We start from the raw sequence: 21,505 nt of genomic DNA on the forward strand, positions 1-21,505 counted from the left end.
CATTTTTCCAGTTTTCAAATGTCCAATTTTGGTGAGCTCGTGCAAAATGTAGCGTCTTTTTCCTATTTGTAGTGGAGATGAGTGGTACTCGGTGGGGTCTTCTGCTGTTGTAGCCCATTTGCCTCAAGGTTGTGTGTGTTGTGACTTCACAAATGCTTTGCTGCATACCTCGGTTGTAACGAGTGGTTATTTCAGTCAAAGTTGCTCTTCTATCAGCTTGAATCAGTCGACCCATTCTCCTCTGACCTCTAGCATCAACAATGCATTTTCGCCCACAGGACTGCCGCATACTGGATTTTTTCCCTTTTCACGCCATTATTTGTAAACCCTAGAAATGGTTGTTTGTGAAAATCCCAGTAACTGAGCAGATTGTGAAATAGTCTCAGCCTCAGACGTCACACCCACAAACTGTTGGCTGAACGTCTGATGTTTTTTGTACACTTTTCTGGAAACCCTGTGAGAATGTCTAAAGTCGTCTTTTGATTGGTTGAAATAAACTGGATTTCCAGGAGACGCGAGTGTAGCGATTAGTTTCGGTCCCTGGAAAACAAAGCTCTGACGTTCCATTGAGGAAGAGAATCAGTCGTGTTCACGTGGATAATAATGACCAGTTATCATGATCAGCTAAACATTGGATTCTCAAAAATATGCAAAGTTCGCAGCATAGACTCTAAAAGACGTCCAAGAGTTTAGCTTGAGGCAGTTAGTGGATTCAAAAAGTTCGGTTCTCCTGAATTGCTTGTATGTGTTGAGAGATATGCTTCAAACAGACATTTAACGGGAGCGTCTCATTGGTGGGGCTGTTGATGAAGTGCACAACGTTGTTCTATGGTGAGTAATGTTGTTTATTTAGATGCTATTCGATTGCGGCTGGTTATTTCAATAACTGACTTGTTGCCAGCCGGCTCGTTATTGTGAGGAGTTCGAAACGTGACGCTAGACGAAATAAACTGTGATTGGTTGTTTGACATGTCGGTCAAACAGCTTGTGGGCGGGCTTTGTCCAGAAAAAGCAGCGAAAAACACCAGACCTTCAGTATGGCTACGCGAGACTAATTGTGAAATACTCAGACCGGCCCGTCTGGCACCAACAACCATGTCACGCTCAAAATCGCTTAAATCACCTTTCTTTCTTATTCTGACATTCAGTTTGGAGTTCAGGAGATTGTCTTGACCAGGACCAAACCCCTAAATGCACTGAAGCAACTGCCATGTGATTGGTTGATTAGATAATTGCATTAATGTGAAATTGAACAGGTGTTCCTAATAATCCTTTAGGTGAGTCTAAACATTAGTAAACAATACATAAAAAACACATAAAAACAAATACTTAGAAAGAAATCTGTGGAATTCTAAGGGCCTATGTTGCTTAGGAAAAAGAAGGACACGGCCAAAGTTTTAAACAAAGCCTCATAGAAATCTAGATCTATGTGAAAACACAAAAATCTGTCTCTTTAAAATAAATATTATCTTAAAATTCTCCCTTTTAGCATCATCTTGCATCTCAAGGATGTAGACAGTACCAACTGTTCTATCTTACATATCCCAAGGTTGACTTTTGACCTTTTATGGGTGACTTTAGAAGTGTTTGTGTGTGTGTGTGTGTGTGTGTGTGTGTGTGTGTGTGTGTGTGTGTGTGTGTGTGTGTATACTGTGTGTGTTCATGTACACACAAGCTTTTAATGAGTGTCTGAATATGAATGCCAAGTGTACGCCGGACTGTCGTCTGACCTTTTACGAAGACGCCATAAATCTGGACTAGAGCAGATAAAATGTGTGTTGCTGCACGAATGCACTTGCTGTTGTTTATAATATCAAACGTCTTAGCCTCTTAGAAAGATCTCACCATATGGAGTTAAATAAACATATCAGCCAGATTATTTTTTTTAAATGTGAGGGGTGCAAACCGGTTGTTAAGGTTTTGTGAGTACTTTTAAGTTACTACCGTATTATCATTGATAGTATATTGGTATAAATGGTCATTGGATAGTCGCTTGCTAGTAAAGAAAACAAACCTTCTATATTATATGTAAGTGATTGATCAAATACAGAAAAACGCATCAATAAAAACCAACACGCACATATACACACCCTGTCATCCATGCCCCTGGGCTATGACAGAATACGGATGAGTTGCATAATCTCACTTTGACGCAATAACTGGGAAGTCTCCCAATTGGGGTCAGGGCAGGGAGCCAGGGTGGAGACCACAGACCAAAAAGAAAACATCTAGAAGCCCCCCTCCTTAGTGCCTACACCCAACCACAGTGGAAGCCTCACAGCTGGGCTGAACGTCGGCCAGCTGGTGCTGTGTAATGTAGATGACAGCTAGATAAGAGAATTTCACGCACCTTTCAAAACCATTGTAGGCTGTAGAAAGGGCGATGCATTATCTAGAGATGAGCTGGGAGCTTCAGATTAAAAGCATGTGTGATATGTGATATGGAAAAGTCGATGATGTTTCTTCAGCAGGGAGAAAGGCTAACCGACGTGAGATTAGGCCACAGTAATGCAGTCCTGTGAGAGATGGATCTCTAAGATCAATAAAGGGGTGCAAAAGTGATGGAGCTTGCCCGTTTCTATGAAAGTGCTGCCGTGGTCTAGCAGTTGGCAAAAACGCTAAACTTGTTTGCGTGGGTGGCATGACTTGGATTGATCCGGGTTGCAGGGAATGCACTAAATTTCAACAGAAATCAAGAACAAAAAACTGATAAAGATCAGATAATATAATCTATTAACAGAAACTTACAGAAACATATAGAAAGTAACAGATCCATCCATCCATTCTCTGAACCCACTTGTCCTCTAATGCCATGGGGATGGAGCCTACGATAGCATCTTAGCAACAGATCCGATAACCGGATTTATTGATGGTGATCATTTGATGATGTTCACCCACTTTGTATGATGAGTGAAGAGAGTCACACAAATAACAAGATGCATAATGTTTTAAAGATAATAGATATTCACAGATGACACTGCTATTTTTATGAATGAGAGAAATGCAATGCTCAGTGTCAGCTCTAGTGAAGAAAGTCCGGCCTTCCATCAAAAAGAGCCAATCATCTTTTTTTGTAAACTGATGATTCCCTAGACGGAAATGTGTGGTGCTCAAAGCAACCTGTGTTTATAGAGCAATTTATGCTTAAGAAACGAAAGTTATGGTGCAGTTATTTGTGATTTTAGCACACGAGAGACAAGTTATTTGTCTTCCCACATTCAAGTAGATAGGACTTTAGTCTTGCATGACTGAAATAACTGCCTGGAGGCATTGCAAACATGGCAGCGACTGGCGCGACTTCTCTAGAGGGACTTTTTGTCAAAGTTTTAAAGGGGGTCTATAGCTAATTTAATGCCATCTGCCTTATTAACACTGTTTAATGGGACACTCAATTTTCCTTGTAACTAAGCTCATTTTCCGGCTCCCCTGGGGTTGAACATTTGATTTTTGCCGTTTTGGAATGCATTCAGCTGATCTCCGGGTCTGGCGGTACCACTTTTGGCATGGCTTAGCATAATCCATTGAATCTAATTAGACCATTAGCATCACACTCAAAAATAACCAAAAAGTTTCTATATTTTTCCTATTTCAAATTTGACTCTTCTGTAGTTACATTGTGTAAACAGACGGAAAATTAAGTTTTGATTTCTAGGCCGATATGGCTAGGAACTATACTCTCATTCTGCTGTAATAATCAAAAACTTTGCTGCCATACCATGGCTGCAGGGGGCGCAATGGTATTACGCAGTGCCAAAAAATAGTCCCCTGCTATTAAATTTTTACCAAGGGGACTACTTAGGGGCACTGCATAATATCAATGCGCCAGCTGCAGCCATGGTACAGCAGTAAAGTCCTTGATTATTACGCCAGAATGAGAGTACAGTTCCCAGACATACCTGCCCAGAAAATCACAACTTTTAACTTTCCGTCAGCCTTAGTACATGATGTAACTACAGAAGAGTCAAGTTTTAAATAGGAAAAAATATTGAAACTCTTTGGTTATTTTTGAGCGCGATGCTTATGGTCTAATCAGATTCAATGGATTATGCTAAGCTATGCTAAAAGTGGTACCCCCAGATCCGGAGGTCGGCTGGATGGATTCCAAAACGGTGAAAATCAAATATTTAACTCTAGGGGAGCTGGAAAATGAGCAAATTTTTTAAAAAGTGGAGTGTCCGATTAAGATTCCCCATGCTAAACATATGCAAAGTTTCAAAAAAGCAGTTGGACCAATGCACTTTGTCAGGGTTCGAACAAGTTTCTGAAAGTTTTTTAAGAATATGAAAGATTCATATGTAACAATCTTGCTATATTTTTTTAGGGACGATTTCAGTACAATGGAAGTCCTTATATGGGCACTTTAACCAGAATAGCGCACGCATACACCAACAAAGAGCTGATACAAAATCAATGTCACTAAAGAAGTGTGTTGTTGCTTGTGAAAGAAATGTAAGATTTTTCAGTTTCCCAAAGAACCCAGACTTATGGAAACAATGGATATAGTTTGTTATTCTGTGGTAGGAGGGGAGTTGTGCGTGTGTGTTTGCTTAAAGGAATAGTCTACTCATTTTCAGTATTAAAATATTGAATAATTTCAATATTAAAATATGTTATTACCTTAAATAAGAATTGTTGATACATCCCTCTATCATCTGTGTGCGTGCGCGTGGGCGCTGGAGCGTGCTGCGGCGCTTCGATGGCATTTGGCTTGGCCCCATTCATTCAGTTGTGCCATTTGGAGGTGGGGTTGGAGGTGGCCAAACACATCAACGTTTTTCCTATTTAAGACGAGTAGTTATAAGAGCAAGTTTGGTGGTACAAAATAAAACGTAGCGCTTTTCTAAGCGGATTTAAAAGAGGAACTATATTTTATGGCGTAATAGCACTTTTGGGAGTACTTCCACTCGGCGCAGTAACACCCTCCCTCTCCCATTATGAGAGGGAGAAGGGGAGCGGACTTTTCAGGCGAGTTGAAGTACTCCCAAAAGTGCTATTACGCCATAAAATATAGTTCCTCTTTTAAATCCGCTTAGAAAAGCGCTACGTTTTATTTTGTACCACCAAACTTGCTCTTATAACTAATCGTCTGAAATAGGAAAAACGTTGACGTGTCTGGTCACTTCTAACTTTATCTCTAAATGGTACCATTGAATGAATGGGGCTAGGCTAAATGCCATCCAAGCGCCACAGCGCGCTCCAGCGCCCACGTGCACGCACACAGACGACAGAGGGATGCACCAACAGCCCCCAGTCAAGGCAATAACACATTTCAACACTGAAAATAAGTAGACTATTCCTTTAACGCTAAATTTGGTTAAACTGGTGCTGTCTCAACTGAGTCATGAGTCGCAGGCGGTTAGTAAAACTGCATTAAATGTCTGTGTTTTGTATGCAATCTGTGCGTTAATGCATATAATGTAAACAACACAAACATTAGTGAATCATAAGTTATCTAGAGATAGTGGGATGTTTTGTGTGTGTTGCTTGCTTGTGACTTGCTCCCCCCACGGTACACCTCCAAGAGCATGGGTTTATTCAAAAAAGAATTGGTACAGCTGATCTGTCTTTTATAAATTTGATAAAACTAAAGACTCTTTAGATATAAATAGTTTGGTTCCAAAACGCAATAAACGCCATTTTTGAAAAAAATGAGTTACTGCCAGAATCAGTATTATATCAGGTCAGTATTAAAAAGAATATTTTTAATTTTACGCAAAATCCAATATCCGCCGTGTTTTTCTGTCATCTTTTCACCCTTTTTCCCAAAATGCAATAAACGCCATTCCCCCTTTTCTACAGAATGCCATAAATCATATATAAAAGATGCAATACTACTCTACAGGTACTCAATATGAACATGAGATAAGCAGAAACAGCGTGTGTGATGTGAGCTTTAAACCAATGCAGTTTACACGTGTATTTCATAGCTGTGCACGCACAATTTTTGCCATATATTACAAATACAATATAACTCATATTTGTGACCCTGTATCACAAAACTAGTCATAAGTCACACGGGTATATTTGTAACAATAGCCAACATTGTATGGGTCAAAAAAAGATATTAAGTAAATATCATGTTCCATGAAGATGTTTTGTAAAATTCCATAAATAATAATAATACCATAAATATATAAAAAATGTATTTATATGTGTTGCTAAGCACTTTATTTGGACAACTTTAAAGGTCATTTTCTCAATACTTAGATTTTTTGCAACCTCAGATTCTTGTTTCTCTGCCAAATATTGTCATATCCTAACAAACCATACATCAATGGAAAGCTTATTTGTTTATTGGACCTTATGACTGGTTGTGCGGTCCAGGGTCACATTTGTGTTTGCAATTTTTAAAATAGTCTTCTTTGATGCTTGCTGTCTGACTCTGATTAATAAGTGTTTCCTGTTTTCCAAATATGTGTTACAAAATCAGCCTAATAATCAATCAAATCCAGCCCAAATTGCCATAAAATATGCTTAATACCAAAATTCCTTATTATGCACTTTTATTTATAGGCATATTGTAAGCAGTTTTAAAGGAAAACACCACTGTTTTTCAATATTTAACTATGTTCTTACCTCAACTTAGATGAATTAATACATACCAATCTTTTTCAATGCGTGCACTTTTAATCTTAGTACAGCACCTTGTGAATGCCTTAGCATTAGCCTAGCCCCATTCATTCCTTAGGATCCAAACAGGGATGAATTTAGAAGCCACCAAACACTTCCATGTTTTTCCTATTTAAATACTGTTATATGAGTAGTTACAAGAGTAAGTATGGTGGCACAAAATAAAACTTTGGTTTGGAGCCATAGGAATGAATGGGGCTAGGCTAAATGCTAACATATTCAAGAAGCGCTGTACAAATATTAAAAGTGCACGCATTGATAAAAGATAGGTATTAATTCATCTAAGTTAAGGTACACTGTAAAAAAAATCTGTAGAAATTATTTATCTTTACAGAATAAAACTATACAATAACAGCCTCATGCAAAGCATTCTGGGAACCAAAAATCATCATCAACCTTTTCCGTTTTTTGCTTGAGATTTTGTTTCCCAGAATGTTTTGCTTGATGCTTTTTTTCTAGTTTTATTCTGTAAAGACAAAGACTTGTAAATGTTTAATGTTCAATTAACTTTGAACAAAATGTTGCCAGTAAATCACATAAATTAAAATCTACGGTAAGTTACCGGCAACCCAGCTGCAAATTTCTACGGAATTTTTTTACAGTGAGAACATAGTAAAATATTGAAAAACGGTGGTGTTTTCCTTTAATCCCCAATCAAACATAAACAAAGTGAACAAGTCCTCTCTGCTGTCTGTTTTAATGTTATTTTGCCTATTAAAGTGGCTAAAATAATGCATGCTAATATACACCTTAGTTTGGATCTTGTTATCTTGTAGGGAATTATACTGTACGGTACTGTACTGTATATCATACTTGCGCAAGGAAACCCCAGGCTTACTTTATAACCCCTGCACGAGTTTCAAAGAGATACATAATACATAAACCTACAGGCACACTTCTACACACACACACACACACACACACACACACACACACACACACACACACACACACACACTTGAAGTAACCTTCCTCAGTTCACAGCTACTTCAGAGACTGCTGAGTAATACTATTAGAGAAAGTCTTAAATTTTGCTCCACAATTCATGAGAGATTAACATAAATTTCCCTGCTTTACCCCAGCATGCATTTAAACTCAATACTCAGTGATAAAACTCAAACTAAAGCCATTAAAAGATAAAGCACACACACATACAAACACAGGCACAAATATTACCAAAGCTGCAGCTGGCAACGTTGCGATTGTCAGTGAATCTCTGCAACTGAGTGAATCCTCTTCTTCTGTTGCTTCTGATGTCTCAGGCTCTGGTTTGCACACATATCCACAGTTACTGTGCAAAACACGCCGCAGTCCTTCAAACAGGATTACACTCGCTGTGCAACCCATTGCGCCTGGTCCCAAAAACATACGCACACTTCTTTGAGCAGATCAGATCAAACTCCTCCAGTTCCTGCTCCAAAGCCTGGCGAGAACCAGATTGAGAGCTGACCCAGCTTTCAAAAATCAAGACCCAACACAGACCCCTATGACCTGGGACACATCACTCCATCATCCGCCCTGAACCACGATTAGAGCAGGAGGAAAGGGAGAGATCTTCTTTGAAGATGACAGCAAATTGACTTCATCCATACAAATGAGGTAGATTCAAAGTTGCCGGCTTCCCTAAATTGTGCGTTTATCTGAAACAGCACTGGGTGGTGTTAAGATGACATGCTTTTTTAGGAGAAAGTGACTCTGCTGTATTGAATCTAGGACACGAGGAAGAGAAATGCTGAGGATTGAAGGAGCGAATGATGAGCAGTGCTGGGCGTCGACTTCTCCACAGCCTGGAGATGCTCTCTCTCTCTCTCTCTCTCTCTCTCTCTCTCTCTCTCTCTCTCTCTCTCTCTCTCTCTCAACATCACACTACTGTATCTGTGCTTCCTGACCCACATCTAACAGCACAGCAACATCTTTTGAGTTTCATTCATGCTCTAACTATAACACACATGCAAACATCTTACACATCTGTGCTTAAAATAGGACCATCAAAGAGTTCCTTAAAGTAATAGTTCACCTTAAAATAACTAAAATATTTATTTACATTTACTAAAACTTTCTATATCTTTTCAAACCTGTGTGACTTTCTTGCGTGGAAGAAGATATTTGTAATCAAGCAAGAAACATAAGCACCATTGACTTCTATAGTAGAAAAAAATACTACTATAGAAGTCAATGGTGCTCATAAATGATTTGGTTTCAAACATTGCTCAATATATTTTTCTTGAGTTCAGCAAAACAAATAAATTATTACAACCTGATGTTGTTATGTGAACTATACCTTTAACATACATCAGCTGAAACATACACAGAAAAGACCCTCTGTGCGTTAATATTTCATCAGGCACTGACACAGTCACCTACTTTAGTGTCAATGACTCAGACGTAACAGGGATGACATACAGCAAGACCCTGAACAAATAAGGGTGCCCACAGGTGACTACATCTGTCTCTATCTTGCTCATACATGACATCACAGTACATGATGTCACGTGCATGTAATCTCAATGTACTGGACTGTACTGTATTTCTCTTCGATTGCACTGTCCCTTAAATGTGCATTGTGTAACTTTTTGAAGGATCTCTCTTGACAGAAATGCAATAAAATTGTGGTGTAAAGACCTTACATAACGAACATGGACTCAGATGACAACATGTTTGTCCTGTGGCGGCTAACATATGCGTTTTGAAATTGAGGGGTGAGCAATCTCACCACTAGATGCCTCTAAAATTGACAAACACCACCTTTCAAATATTAAAGGTGTAGTGTGTAATTTTTTGAAGGATCTCTTGACAGAAATGCAAAATAATATACAAAACTATATTATCAGGGGTGTATAAAGACCTTTCATAATGAACCGTTATGTGTTTATTACCTTAGAATGAGACGTTTTCATCTACATACATCGAGTGTTCCCTTACATGAAACTTGCCATTTTGTGCCGCCATGTTTCTACAGAAGCCCTTAAAGGACAAACTTTTTTTACTAAGTTATCTCCAACGATGGCATGTTTGTCCGGTAGCGGCTACCGTAGCTTCTCTATGTGTTTCAAAAGTGAGGGATGACCAGTGGACTGAGCCGTTGGTTGCGATTCGCAACCTCACCACTAGATCCCGCTAAAATTTACATGCTGAACCTTTAAAGGGGGCATTTCACAAGACTTTTTTAAGATGTAAAATAAATCTTTGTTGTCCCCAGAGCACATATTTGAAGTTTCAGCTCAAAATACCATATAGATCATTTATTATAGCATGTTAAAATTGCCACTTTGTAGGTGTGAGAAAAATTTGCCGTTTTGGGTGTGTCCTTTAAAATGCAAATGAGCTGATCTCTGCACTAAATGACAGTGTCGTGGTTGGATAGTGCAGATTAAGAGGCGGGATTAACTCCTTCTGACATCACAGAGGGAGCCAAATTTCAATGACCTATTTTTTCACATGCTTACAGAGAATGGTTTACCAAAACTAAGTTACTGGGTTAATCTTTTTTACATTTTCTAGGTTGATAGAAGCACTTGGGACCCAATTATAGCACTTGGAAATGACAAAAGTCCGATTTTCATGATATGTCCCCTTTAATAAAAAGAAAGTTTGTTGCTTAAGATTTAACTGCCCACTAATGTTAAGACTGATTTTACCTCACTCTGAATCACCAGACGTTACTTTAGAGCAGATTTATCGAAGCCCGCAGTTTACGTTTAATGCTGGTGTATGCAGGCTGAGTGACATTAACACTGATTGGGGCTGGTCAAGTGCCTCCACCAATCAGAAACGCTTGGGTTCTTGATGCTTTTGACATTACTTTGGCACATTCTCCTTATTTACTGAATGCCTTTAGGAATTTAGTCAGCATTGATTGTTAGGAAAAACACCTGTGAGGTCATTATAATGTACCCCTCCTTTTGTAAGACATTGGTTTTGGTTTGTACTGTAGGTTTGGAGTGACATTAAAGGAATATTCCATTTTCTTAAAAGAAAAATCCAGATAATTTACTCACCACCATGTCATCCAAAATGTTGATGTCTTTCTTTGTTCAGTCCAGAAGAAATTATGTTTTTTGAGGAAAACATTGCAGGATTTTTCTCATTTTAATGGACTTTAATAGAGCCCAACATTTAATACTTAACACTTAACAGTTTTTTTCAACTGAGTTTCAAAGGACTACAAACAATCCCAAACGAGGCACAAGGGTCCCACCCAGCAAAACGACCGTCACCCTTGACAACAAAAATGACAAATATGTAAGGAATAAGGTACGAGAGGCTGTGCTGCATCGTGAATAAGTAACGGCTGAAGGGCGTTGTTAGGCACGACGCGAAGCGGAGTGCCTGCAACCCCTTCAGCCGTTACTTATTCACGATACAGCACTTGCCTCGAGTACCTTATTGCTTTTATAAAACGGTTACCACACAATATTAAAGTAAAAAAAATATTAGTGCAACTTTCATGAAGTTAAATCAATAAAAGCATTCCTTCCGCTAGAAAAAATAGTCCCTGACTGCGAACAACAACATGAAAGCTCAAATAAAAACAACAAACTGTTCTCAGACTTTGTCTCATTATATGTTTATGTGTTGCTAAGGGTGTTGCTAAGGGCGCAGTGATATTAAATAGAACCGTCGGGTAAAGCGGTCATAGCAGTGTTTTATTGTGAATAAAGCACACCTGTTGACCAATCAGAATCAAGGATTGGAACTAGCCGTTTTATAAACACTTTTAAAGCACAACTTCTCGTCAAGGTCCGGTCCAGCGCGACCTAACGTAAATGCATAGTGACGTCACGTGTTACATATATAAAACACACATTTGCGGACCATTTTAAACAATAAACTGCCACAAAGACATTAATTAGTATCAGTTGACATACAACAACGTAAGAACGGTACTCTTTCAAGACGCTTGTAAACACTGGGGCGGAGTTTCGCGTTCGTCCTCTGTGACCTCTTGACGTCATGACGTATTGCGGTGACGTAGTGGGGTCAGCTGGCGCATCACAACCGGATCTACACGACGAGAAGTTGTGCTTTAAAAGTGTATATTTGTTATTTTTATTGTCAAAAATGACAATCATTTTGCTAGAAAAGACCCTTGTGCCTCGTTTGGGATTGTTTATAGTCCTTTGAAACTCTGTTGAAAAGACTGTTGTGTGTTGAGTTGAGTGTTGGATGTTGGGCTCTATTGAAGTCCATTAAAATTAGAAAAATTCTGCAATGTTTTCCTCAAAAAACATAATTTCTTCTCGACTGAACAAAGAAAGACATCAACATTTTGGATGACATGGTGGTGAGTAAATTATCTGGATTTTTCTTTTAAGAAAATGGACTAATCCTTTAAGAAGTTTCATTTTTGGGTGAACGATCCCTTTAACTATTCCGATATGAAGCACATAAGTACTCAAAAAAGATGAATGCACTCACTAGATGGGGTTCATTTTTCTTATAAGCATCTCTTTTGACCAAAGATAATGCTGGGAAGAGTTGTGAAGAGTGAGAGAGAGAGAGAGAGAGAGAGAGAGAGAGAGTGAGAGAGAGAGTGACTTGAGAGCTTGTTAAAGAAGGATCTGATCAAAAGAACCCCATTCTTTTATTATCTCAACATTCAAACTTCAAGATGAAAAAAAGATTAATTGAAATAAGATCAATGCTCCACAAACCCTTTTCTTGAGGGCAAAAATTAATTAAGGGGCTTTAAAAATAGCAAGGAGCAAACTACTATAACACATTCATTTTCCAATTTCACTTTTATATGTAAAATGTAATTATTTAATATTTTGAGGTGCAGTTCAAATCATACTTGAAACAATCTCTTAACGTTACATTAAAAATGTCTCCCACATTATATGAAAATACATCTAATGCAGATTGTTGAGGACAGATGCCCCATCATTTTGTATTGCCTAGAAGATTTTTAACTTGAATTTTTAAATGAATTTCCCAAACATGCCAATTATAATTTAAATAGGGAAAGTGACAAAAACAAATCTCGTGAATTTAAACATGAAAGGAAGTTCTATTTGATGCTAGCTTTGTTTCAAACACTTTTTTAAAAACATTTAAAAACATAGAGTTGTTTTAAACTCTAATAATTATAGTGTAAGGTTCGCGTCTTTCATACCCAGGTGAAAAAGTAGTACACTTCCATAGTGTACTTAAGGTGCTTTACTTTCGCACACTAATTTTGTATTAATATACTAAAAATTCATCTTTTGTACTTCTTAAGATGTTCTTAAGATCATCTGAGTGTACTTCACTGTGCTATTTTGAGACACCATAAATATGCACACTAAAATGTGCTAAAATGTATTTAAAAATGTATTTAGGTACCACTTGTAGTAAACTTGAACCCATCTTTGTATGAAAGTTGAGTTCAAGTTTAATACAAGTGTTAACTAAATAATTTTTTTTATACAGAGATAGTATGTTAAAAGTGCATTTTAGTTCATATTCATACGGTCTCAAAATAGCACAGTGAAGTAAACTTAGATAATCTTAAGAACGGTACTAATGATTAATTTTTTGTATTTTAGTAATTTTAGTATATTAAGTACAAAATTAGTGTGCGAAAATAAAGCACTTTAAGTACACTATGGAAGTGTACTACTTTTTCATGTCATTCCAGTTGGTTCCTTAAATTGTCTTTTTTTAACATATGTTTCTTGGAGCCCTTTCGGTTCCAGTTTTGTACATATTGTTTTGGTTTGGCTCTGTATCTGGTCGTGTGGATACAGACGTCAGAGGCCTCTGATAATCCAGGTGGCTCAGTCCAAAACTGATGTAATGCATGTAGTTGCCATGGAGATAATGCAATACTGTAAATGAGTCTGAAAGACGTTAATTTACAAGCACGCACACAAGGCAACATCCGTACAAACAAATTCATATGGCGTATACGCATATGGAAATAATTGTTGCTGGATTAAATGCGAGAATGCACTCAGAAGTGGAATCATTTCTCAGCAGGTGTTTCATAGAGGAGAAAATACAATAAAAATGTTTTAAGAAAGGAAAAGAGGAAAGAAAACAATGTTAAAAGTACATTAATGATTAAATGTACTTAAAGTACATCACATAAGCTGAAACATCAGCAAACTATTAGCTCAAATCAATACATTTTGGATGGTCAACAAACCTTCCTGTGTTCTTCTGCCATCTACAGGCACAAAACAAACTGCTTCCAAGCATACTGTTTCTCCAAACTATATGACAAATGCTTCAAAAATTACTGACAATGATTATAACATGGTTATTTCATCTATGCTAATTTACAGGACAAGGGAATTTTGGGGGTGAACTATCCCTTTAATGTCCATTGTGGCAAAGCTGAGAAATTGTACATCACAGCCCTGCATGGGGGAGAGGTTACGTAAGGACGGGGTAAGTTCCTCATACAGCTGAAATTTGGCTCAAGCTTAGTGACCACAGACTACGGCTACGCTCACACATGCTAACGCTAACCCCGCCGGGTGCTACGCAGAAGAACACAGGACAGTGTTAGTATTGTTCCTCATGCGGTCCCTCAGGCACTGACCAGACCTTTTCAGAAAACAATACTGTTTTCCAGTTCAGATTTTTATTAATGACTTCTTTATTTTTGTGACATAACACAGAGTAAAACTAAACTATTTACTACAGAAAACTGTAGTAAATGCTTAAGTCATTACTGTCCATAAAGAAAAAATAAGAAAATTTGCTTATAAAACTTATACCTTAAAGTCTTTTGGCCCTTTTGTCCTCTCGGTTGGGACACATTCATTTCTATATAATGTTGCATTGCTTATAAACCAATTACATGTAATGCAATAAACCTCAAATGACATGAAGATATGTTTCTGGGCAACCTAAAACTTTAAATACTTTAAAAAAGTATCTGAGGTGCTCTATGGTGCAAAAAAGCAAGACTGCAATATTTAAAGTCCAGTAATATTTTACAATAAGGCTGTATTTGTTAACACAAGTAAATGCATTTATAGCTAAGATGAACATGCAGCATTTATTACTCTTTGTTAATGCTAAATAATACTAATGCAATTGTTTATGCTTGCTTACAACTAGGGCTGTCAATCAATTAAAATATTTAATGTAGATTGATTGTCATGAGTTAAGTCGCACGATTGTTTGAATTAATGGCAACTTAATCGCACATTTTTTTATCTGTTCTATATTTAACACTTTTCAAGTTTATAATACTCTAATCAACATGGGCATGGACAAATATGGATGCTTCAGCAAAGTTAATTTTGAAAACAATCCAGTTAAAGATTTTTAAGGTTCAAAAACAAAATTACTGCATCCATTTCTTATAATCACTGGTAAAACTAATAGATTTGGCACACACAAAGTCAAAAACAATATCAATATATGTTAAGCGTTTTTCTTTCTTTTATTGTTTGATTGACATGGAGACACAGACAGCTTTAAGATTTACTGTAATGCAAGGATCTAATATAATGTTACACATTAGACATTTACATAAGACATATAACAGATTATGTCTGCGTGAATTCTTTCTAAAGCAGATTTTTTTTAAACTGTAATTCTGTCTGTACACTCACCTAAAGGATTATTAGGAACACCTGTTCAATTTCTCATTAATGAAATTGTCTAATCAACCAATCACATGGCAGTTGCTTCAATGCATTTAGGAGTGTGGTCCTGGTCAAGACAATCTCTCCTGAACTCCAAACTGAATGTCAGAATGGGAAAGAAAGGTGATTTAAGCAATTTTGAGCGTGGCATGGTTGTTGGTGCCAGACGGGGCGGTCTGAGAATTCACAATCTGCTCAGTTACTGGGATTTTCACGCACAACCATTTCTAGGGTTTACGAAGAATGGTGTGAAAAGTGAAAAACATCCAGTATGCGCAGTCCTGTGGGAGAAAATGCTAGAGGTCAGAGGAGAATGGGCAGACAGATTCAAGCTGATAGAAGAGCAACTTTGACTGAAATAACCACTCGTTACAACCAAGGTATGCAGCAAAGCATTTGTGAAGCCACAACACGCACAACCTTGAGGCGGATGGGCTACAACAGAAGAAGACCCCACCGGGTATCACTCATCTCCACTACAAATAGGAAAAAAGAGGCTATAATTTGCACGAGCTCACCAAAATTGAACAGTTAAAGACTGGAAATATGTTGCCTGGTCTGGTGAGTCTCGATTTCTGTTGAGACATTCAGATGGTAGAGTCAGAATTTGACGTTAAAAGAATGAGAACATGGATCCATCATGCCATATTACCACTGTGCAGGCTGCTGGTGGTGGTTTAATGGCGTGGGGGATGTTTTCTTGGCACACTTTAGGCCCCTTAGTGCCAATTGGGCATCATTTAAATGCCACGGCCTCCCTGAGCATTGTTTCTGACCATGTCCATCCCTTTATGACCACCATGTACCCATCCTCTGATGGCTACTTCCAGCAGGATAATGCACCATGTCACAAAGCTCAAATAATTTCAAATTGGTTTCTTAAACATGACAATAAGTTCACTGTACTAAAATGGCCCCCACAGTCACCAGATCTCAACCCAATAGAGCATCTTTGGGATGTGGTGGACCGGGAGCTTAATGCCCAGGATGTGAATCCCACAAATCTCCATCAACTGCAAGATGCTATCCTAACAATATGGGCCAACATTTCTAAAGAATGCTATACGCCATGTAGAATTAAAACAGTCCTGAGGGCGAAAGGGGGTCAAACACAGTATTAGTATGTTGTTCCTAAAAATCCTTTAGGTAAGTATATGTGCATATATCGAGGTCGTCCTGTGTAGATGCTTCAGATGTATCAGTCAGCGTGAGGAAGATCGTTTTTGAGTCCTGTCACTCTTAATAACTCTTTTTAACATCAATCAGGTGCCAAACTTTATCTCTTTTAATAGCTATTTTACACATCAAGCAAGTCCTGCACTTTATTTTATAATTCCTGCACGTAAAACCAAAACAAAAATCTCAGACGCTCAAGTGGATAGACACGCATCATTTGTATTATTTAAGCATTTAGGACGGTACACCTCTCATAAAATGTACAAAAAGACCATTTTAGATATTTGATGACTATTTACTGTCTAAGGCAGCGTCTCAATTTACCCAAGAACGTGCTGCTAGGTCTAGGGTCAAACAGATGCGTTGCTAACACGTTAATTTTGAAAATGTAAAAATTTATTAGTTAATGTTGAAATTAACATTTACTAAGAATAAAGGGATAGTTCACAATGAAATTTCTGTCAAAGAAAATATTTTGATAAATGATAGTAAGTACATATTTCCTGGCGGCCTGGCGGTTGTTCTGGCCGGCCTGCTCTGCAGCCAGCTCAGGTTGACATGTGATAGATCTACTGATAAATGAATGACGGACCTCTCATTATAGCAAGTTATTGTCATGAATCATGAGGCGGAGAACCCAGATGCAGACTTTTAACAGAAAACTTTAATATCAATAACATACAGTCCCACGAGGGGCAAAATAACTGACAGGCCCGGAAACATGGCATACATGAGACAAAACGAACCAGCACAGAACAGCAAACAGAAGGGCACTAAATAGGAGAGTAAATGATGAGGTAGCAGGTGACATGAATTAAACAATAGGGTAATTAACAAGGAGACAAGGGGGTGGGGTCAGAAGACGATACAGGTAAGCACACAGCACAAAAGCCATGTGCTATCACACAAAACACATGGGGCTGTCATGATCCTGCCACAAGGAGCAAAAACTATGACAAAAAGGCAGGACCATGACAGTTATATTTATTTTTATAAAAATCTTTTTGTGAAAAAAGTGCAAATCATGCTTTTTTTATCTATTAATATAAGTAAAGTGTAGATAATTTAATATGTTTATTTCATTTAATTTATAAATATTTGAACATTTGAACTGTGTCTCATACCTTTTAAGTGTACGGCAACTGTATATTTGACTGTGGTATGGTAGTATACATGTGTATTCCTAGTACGTTTTTGAGGTATAGACATACTGCATCTTGACAACTTGGTATTAAGATAGATCGTGTCTTGGCCAGCCCCCTATTCTATATTTAAATCTGTATAAATTGTTCTCAGTCAGATGAACACAGTGGCTGAATTTATTATTTGTCTGGTAATCTACCTGTTACATCAACTAATATTTATTTATAAGATTAGCAAGTCCAGTACATGAACATGGTGACGGCAGTAGCGAAGGTGGCCTGGATGGAGTCAAATTCCCGTCAGTTCATCCCTGATCACAACACAAAATCTGGGATGTGGGGATGTAGTACAATATTACAACGATATATGTTATATATTATTATATTTCACATCCAGAGTAAAGCAGCAAACACAATCTGAGAGCATCACTTCAAGCAGCCATGAATTATTGATGGAAAAGTGCTGTCTGTTCTCTCACATATGCAAATACAAACACCAATCAGAGTACTTCTCTTATTGTTATCAATAAAATGACTCAAATGGAATCAAACTTTAATAGCGAAGAATGCAATCCCTACTGAAATAAACACACACAGATAACTGGCAATTACCATATACACCTGTTGTCAGATCTAGTCAGTAAAGCAGATGAAACTGTATGAATTTCATTGAATGTTTTGAATTTAATAACTTACTTTTTGACTATTAACAAAGTATGCACCATTATGTCTCACACAGGACGAAGAGGATATAGGGCCCTATTTTAACGATCTAAGCGCATTGTCTAAAGCGCACAGCGCAACGTGTAAATGGGCGTGTCCGAATCCACTTTTGCTAATTTAACGACGGGAAAAATGGTTTGTGCGCCGAGCGCATTGTCGAAAAGGGTTGGTCCTATTGTAATGGGAGTATTTTGGGCGTAAAGTGCAGTAAACCAATGAGAGTCTGAGCTCTCATCCCCTTTAAAAGCAAGTTGCGCTGGCGCTATGTCTAATCCCTATTTAGATGACGGACTTTGTAAACTGAAAAACTAAGCGGAGGAAGAAGATCCCCAGTTTAAGATTAATGTTAAATAATTGTGTTGTTTTTCACTTGTATTGAAATTGTTATTTTTTTATTAAAACCTTTAAAACCCGTTTTCTTTTACCCATGGAAGTAAAAAAGCAGGCTTGTAATTGCTTTAAATGTATGGCTATCCAATATCATCAAAAAATAATTTACAAGTATGCAAGAAAAGGTTTGTACTGTAAAAATACTTTATTTGTAACAAACAGGAGAAAAAGTTTACAAAATTTACAAACGGCTCTATGTGCGTTTCAGCACTTTGGACAGCGTTTTTTTTAGCAAAGAGTTTTTTTTAAGCATTTCTTAAAAATGTTTCTCATCTCACCATATCCGCAGGTACAGAGTCATCATATAATAAATCTGTGAGGTAGCATTTAAAAAAAACATTTAAAAACAGATGCATTTGTTTAAAGCAAAGCATTTATTTACTTACCAGGCTGCAGGTGAAGCAGCTCTTTGCGCCTTCTAACATCTCATAATTAGTCCTCATTTATGACCAAAAGATTCAATAATAATCTTTTACATTCAATCCTTTAATCTTTCATATTTAAAAGCATTTTTGTGCTGCTGCGCATTCATGTACTTTGTGATAAGCAAACCCGCGTTGTCCTCCCGTTTATAGGTGCATACTAATGCGCTCTTTAAATAACATAAAACACATTGCGCCATTGACTTTAGACTTTAGACCAGGATTTAGTTGGTCAATGGCGTAGTCTATTTTAGTTGCCTCAAAATAGCAATGCGCCAACAATGCACCTGAACACACCTCATTTTCAGACCAGAAGGCCCATGGGCGCAAAAGGGGGCGCAAATGCATTTGCTATTTAATCAGTGCGGCGCTAAACGTGAAAATTAGGGTGGAAACTAGCGAAAGACACTTGCGTCGCGCATTGCGCTGCATTGCGCTGGGTGTAAGATAGAGCCCTAAGTTAGTAATTTACAATGTACAGTATTGTTCAAAATAATAGCAGTACAATGTGACTAACCAGAATAATCAAGGTTTTTAGTATATTTTTTTATTGCTACGTGGCAAACAAGTTACCAGTAGGTTCAGTAGATTCTCAGAAAACAAATGAGACCCAGCATTGATGATATGCACGCTCTTAAGGCTGTGCAATTGGGCAATTAGTTGAATTAGTTGAAAGGGGTGTGTTCAAAAAAATAGCAGTGTGGCATTCAATCACTGAGGTCATCAATTTTGTGAAGAAACAGGTGTGAATCAGGTGGCCCCTATTTAAGGATGAAGCCAACACTTGTTGAACATGCATTTGAAAGCTGAGGAAAATGGGTCGTTCAATACATTGTTCAGAAGAACAGCGTACTTTGATTAAAAAGTTGATTGGAGAGGGGAAAACCTATAAAGAGGTGCAAAAAATGATAGGCTGTTCAGCTAAAATGATCTCCAATGCCTTAAAATGGAGAGCAAAACCAGAGAGACGTGCAAGAAAACGGAAGACAACCATCAAAATGGATAGAAGAATAACCAGAATGGCAAAGGCTCAGCCAATGATCACCTCCAGGATGATCAAAGACAGTCTGGAGTTACCTGTAAGTACTGTGACAGTTAGAAGACGTCTGTGTGAAGCTAATCTATTTTCAAGAATCCCCCGCAAAGTCCCTCTGTTAAAAAAAAGGCATGTGCAGAAGAGGTTACAATTTGCCAAAGAACACATCAACTGGCCTAAAGAGAAATGGAGAAACATTTTGTGGACTGATGAGAGTAAAATTGTTCTTTTTGGGTCCAAGGGCCACAGGCAGTTTGTGAGACGACCCCCAAACTCTGAATTCAAGCCACAGTACACAGTGAAGACAGTGAAGCATGGAGGTGCAAGCATCATGATATGGGCATGTTTCTCCTAGTATGGTGTTGGGCCTATTTATCGCATACCAGGGATCATGGATCAGTTTGCATATGTTAAAATACTTGAAGAGGTCATGTTGCCCTATGCTGAAGAGGACATGCCCTTGAAATGATTGTTTCAACAAGACAATGCCCCAAAACACCCTAGTAAACGGGCAAAGTCTTGGTTCCAAACCAACAAAATTAATGTTATGGAGTGGCCAGCCCAATCTCCAGACCTTAATCCAATTGAGAACTTGTGGGGTGATATCAAAAATGCTGTTTCTGAAGCAAAACCAAGAAATGTGAATGAATTGTGGAATGTTGTTAAGGAATCATGGAGTGGAATAACAGCTGAGAGGTGCCACAAGTTGGTTGACTCCATGCCACACAGATGTCAAGCAGTTTTAAAAAACTGTGGTCATACAACTAAATATTAGTTTAGTGATTCACAGGATTGCTAAATCCCAGAAAAAAAAATGTTTGTACAAAATAGTTTTGAGTTTGTACAGTCAAAGGTAGACACTGCTATTTTTTTGAACACACCCCTTTCAACTAATTGCCCAATTGCACAGCCTTAAGAGCGTGCATATCATGAATGCTGGGTCTTGTTTGTTTTCTGAGAATCTACTGAACCTACTGGTAACTTGTTTGCCACGTAGCTATAAAAAATATACTAAAAACCTTGATTATTCTGGTTAGTCACATTGTACTGCTATTATTTTGAACAATACTGTAGGTATTCAGCTGTGTAGCATAAATACATTTACAAACACATCCACCTTGTCTTGCATATTCAGGCACATCATTGAGAAACTACACTGAAACATTCTGGTTTAGCCAAATCTCTAAAAAAATAAACCAAAAGTTTAGACATTAACCTATTTATGTGGTATCCTCAACCTTTTGTTTTGACTTGCTTACAGTATTTTTCCTACTTTCTCCTCAGATACAACTGGATAGATGGAAAAGAAGAGATGCACTGGCTAATGCTTAGGAACAATGCAGAGCAAGGTTAACATTTTGGACAAAAGAATCAATACGTTTTATATGTACAGTATAACTT

The 21,505-nt window shown here is 37.8% G+C and overlaps 1 protein-coding gene across 5 annotated transcripts in view; it reads right to left on the reverse strand.

The window, feature by feature from the left end:
* dock9b (dedicator of cytokinesis 9b) overlaps window positions 1–21,505 on the reverse strand; it is a 153,186-nt gene that overhangs the window by 119,589 nt on the left and 12,092 nt on the right. For 2 of the 5 annotated variants that reach the window (XM_073870816.1, XM_073870815.1), the window contains exon 1: window positions 7,807–8,379. The exons of 2 other annotated variants lie outside the window; for them this stretch is intronic. In XM_073870816.1, the coding sequence (XP_073726917.1) occupies window positions 7,807–7,998 (192 nt within the window). In that variant the 5' untranslated portion in view covers window positions 7,999–8,379. Of the gene's footprint in view, window positions 1–7,806; window positions 8,380–21,505 lie in introns of those variants that run through there. One more of the 5 variants, XM_073870814.1, reaches the window with a different exon arrangement.

Source organism: Misgurnus anguillicaudatus, chromosome 8 (assembly GCF_027580225.2).
Source record: "Misgurnus anguillicaudatus chromosome 8, ASM2758022v2, whole genome shotgun sequence".
Classification (NCBI taxonomy): domain Eukaryota; kingdom Metazoa; phylum Chordata; class Actinopteri; order Cypriniformes; family Cobitidae; genus Misgurnus; species Misgurnus anguillicaudatus.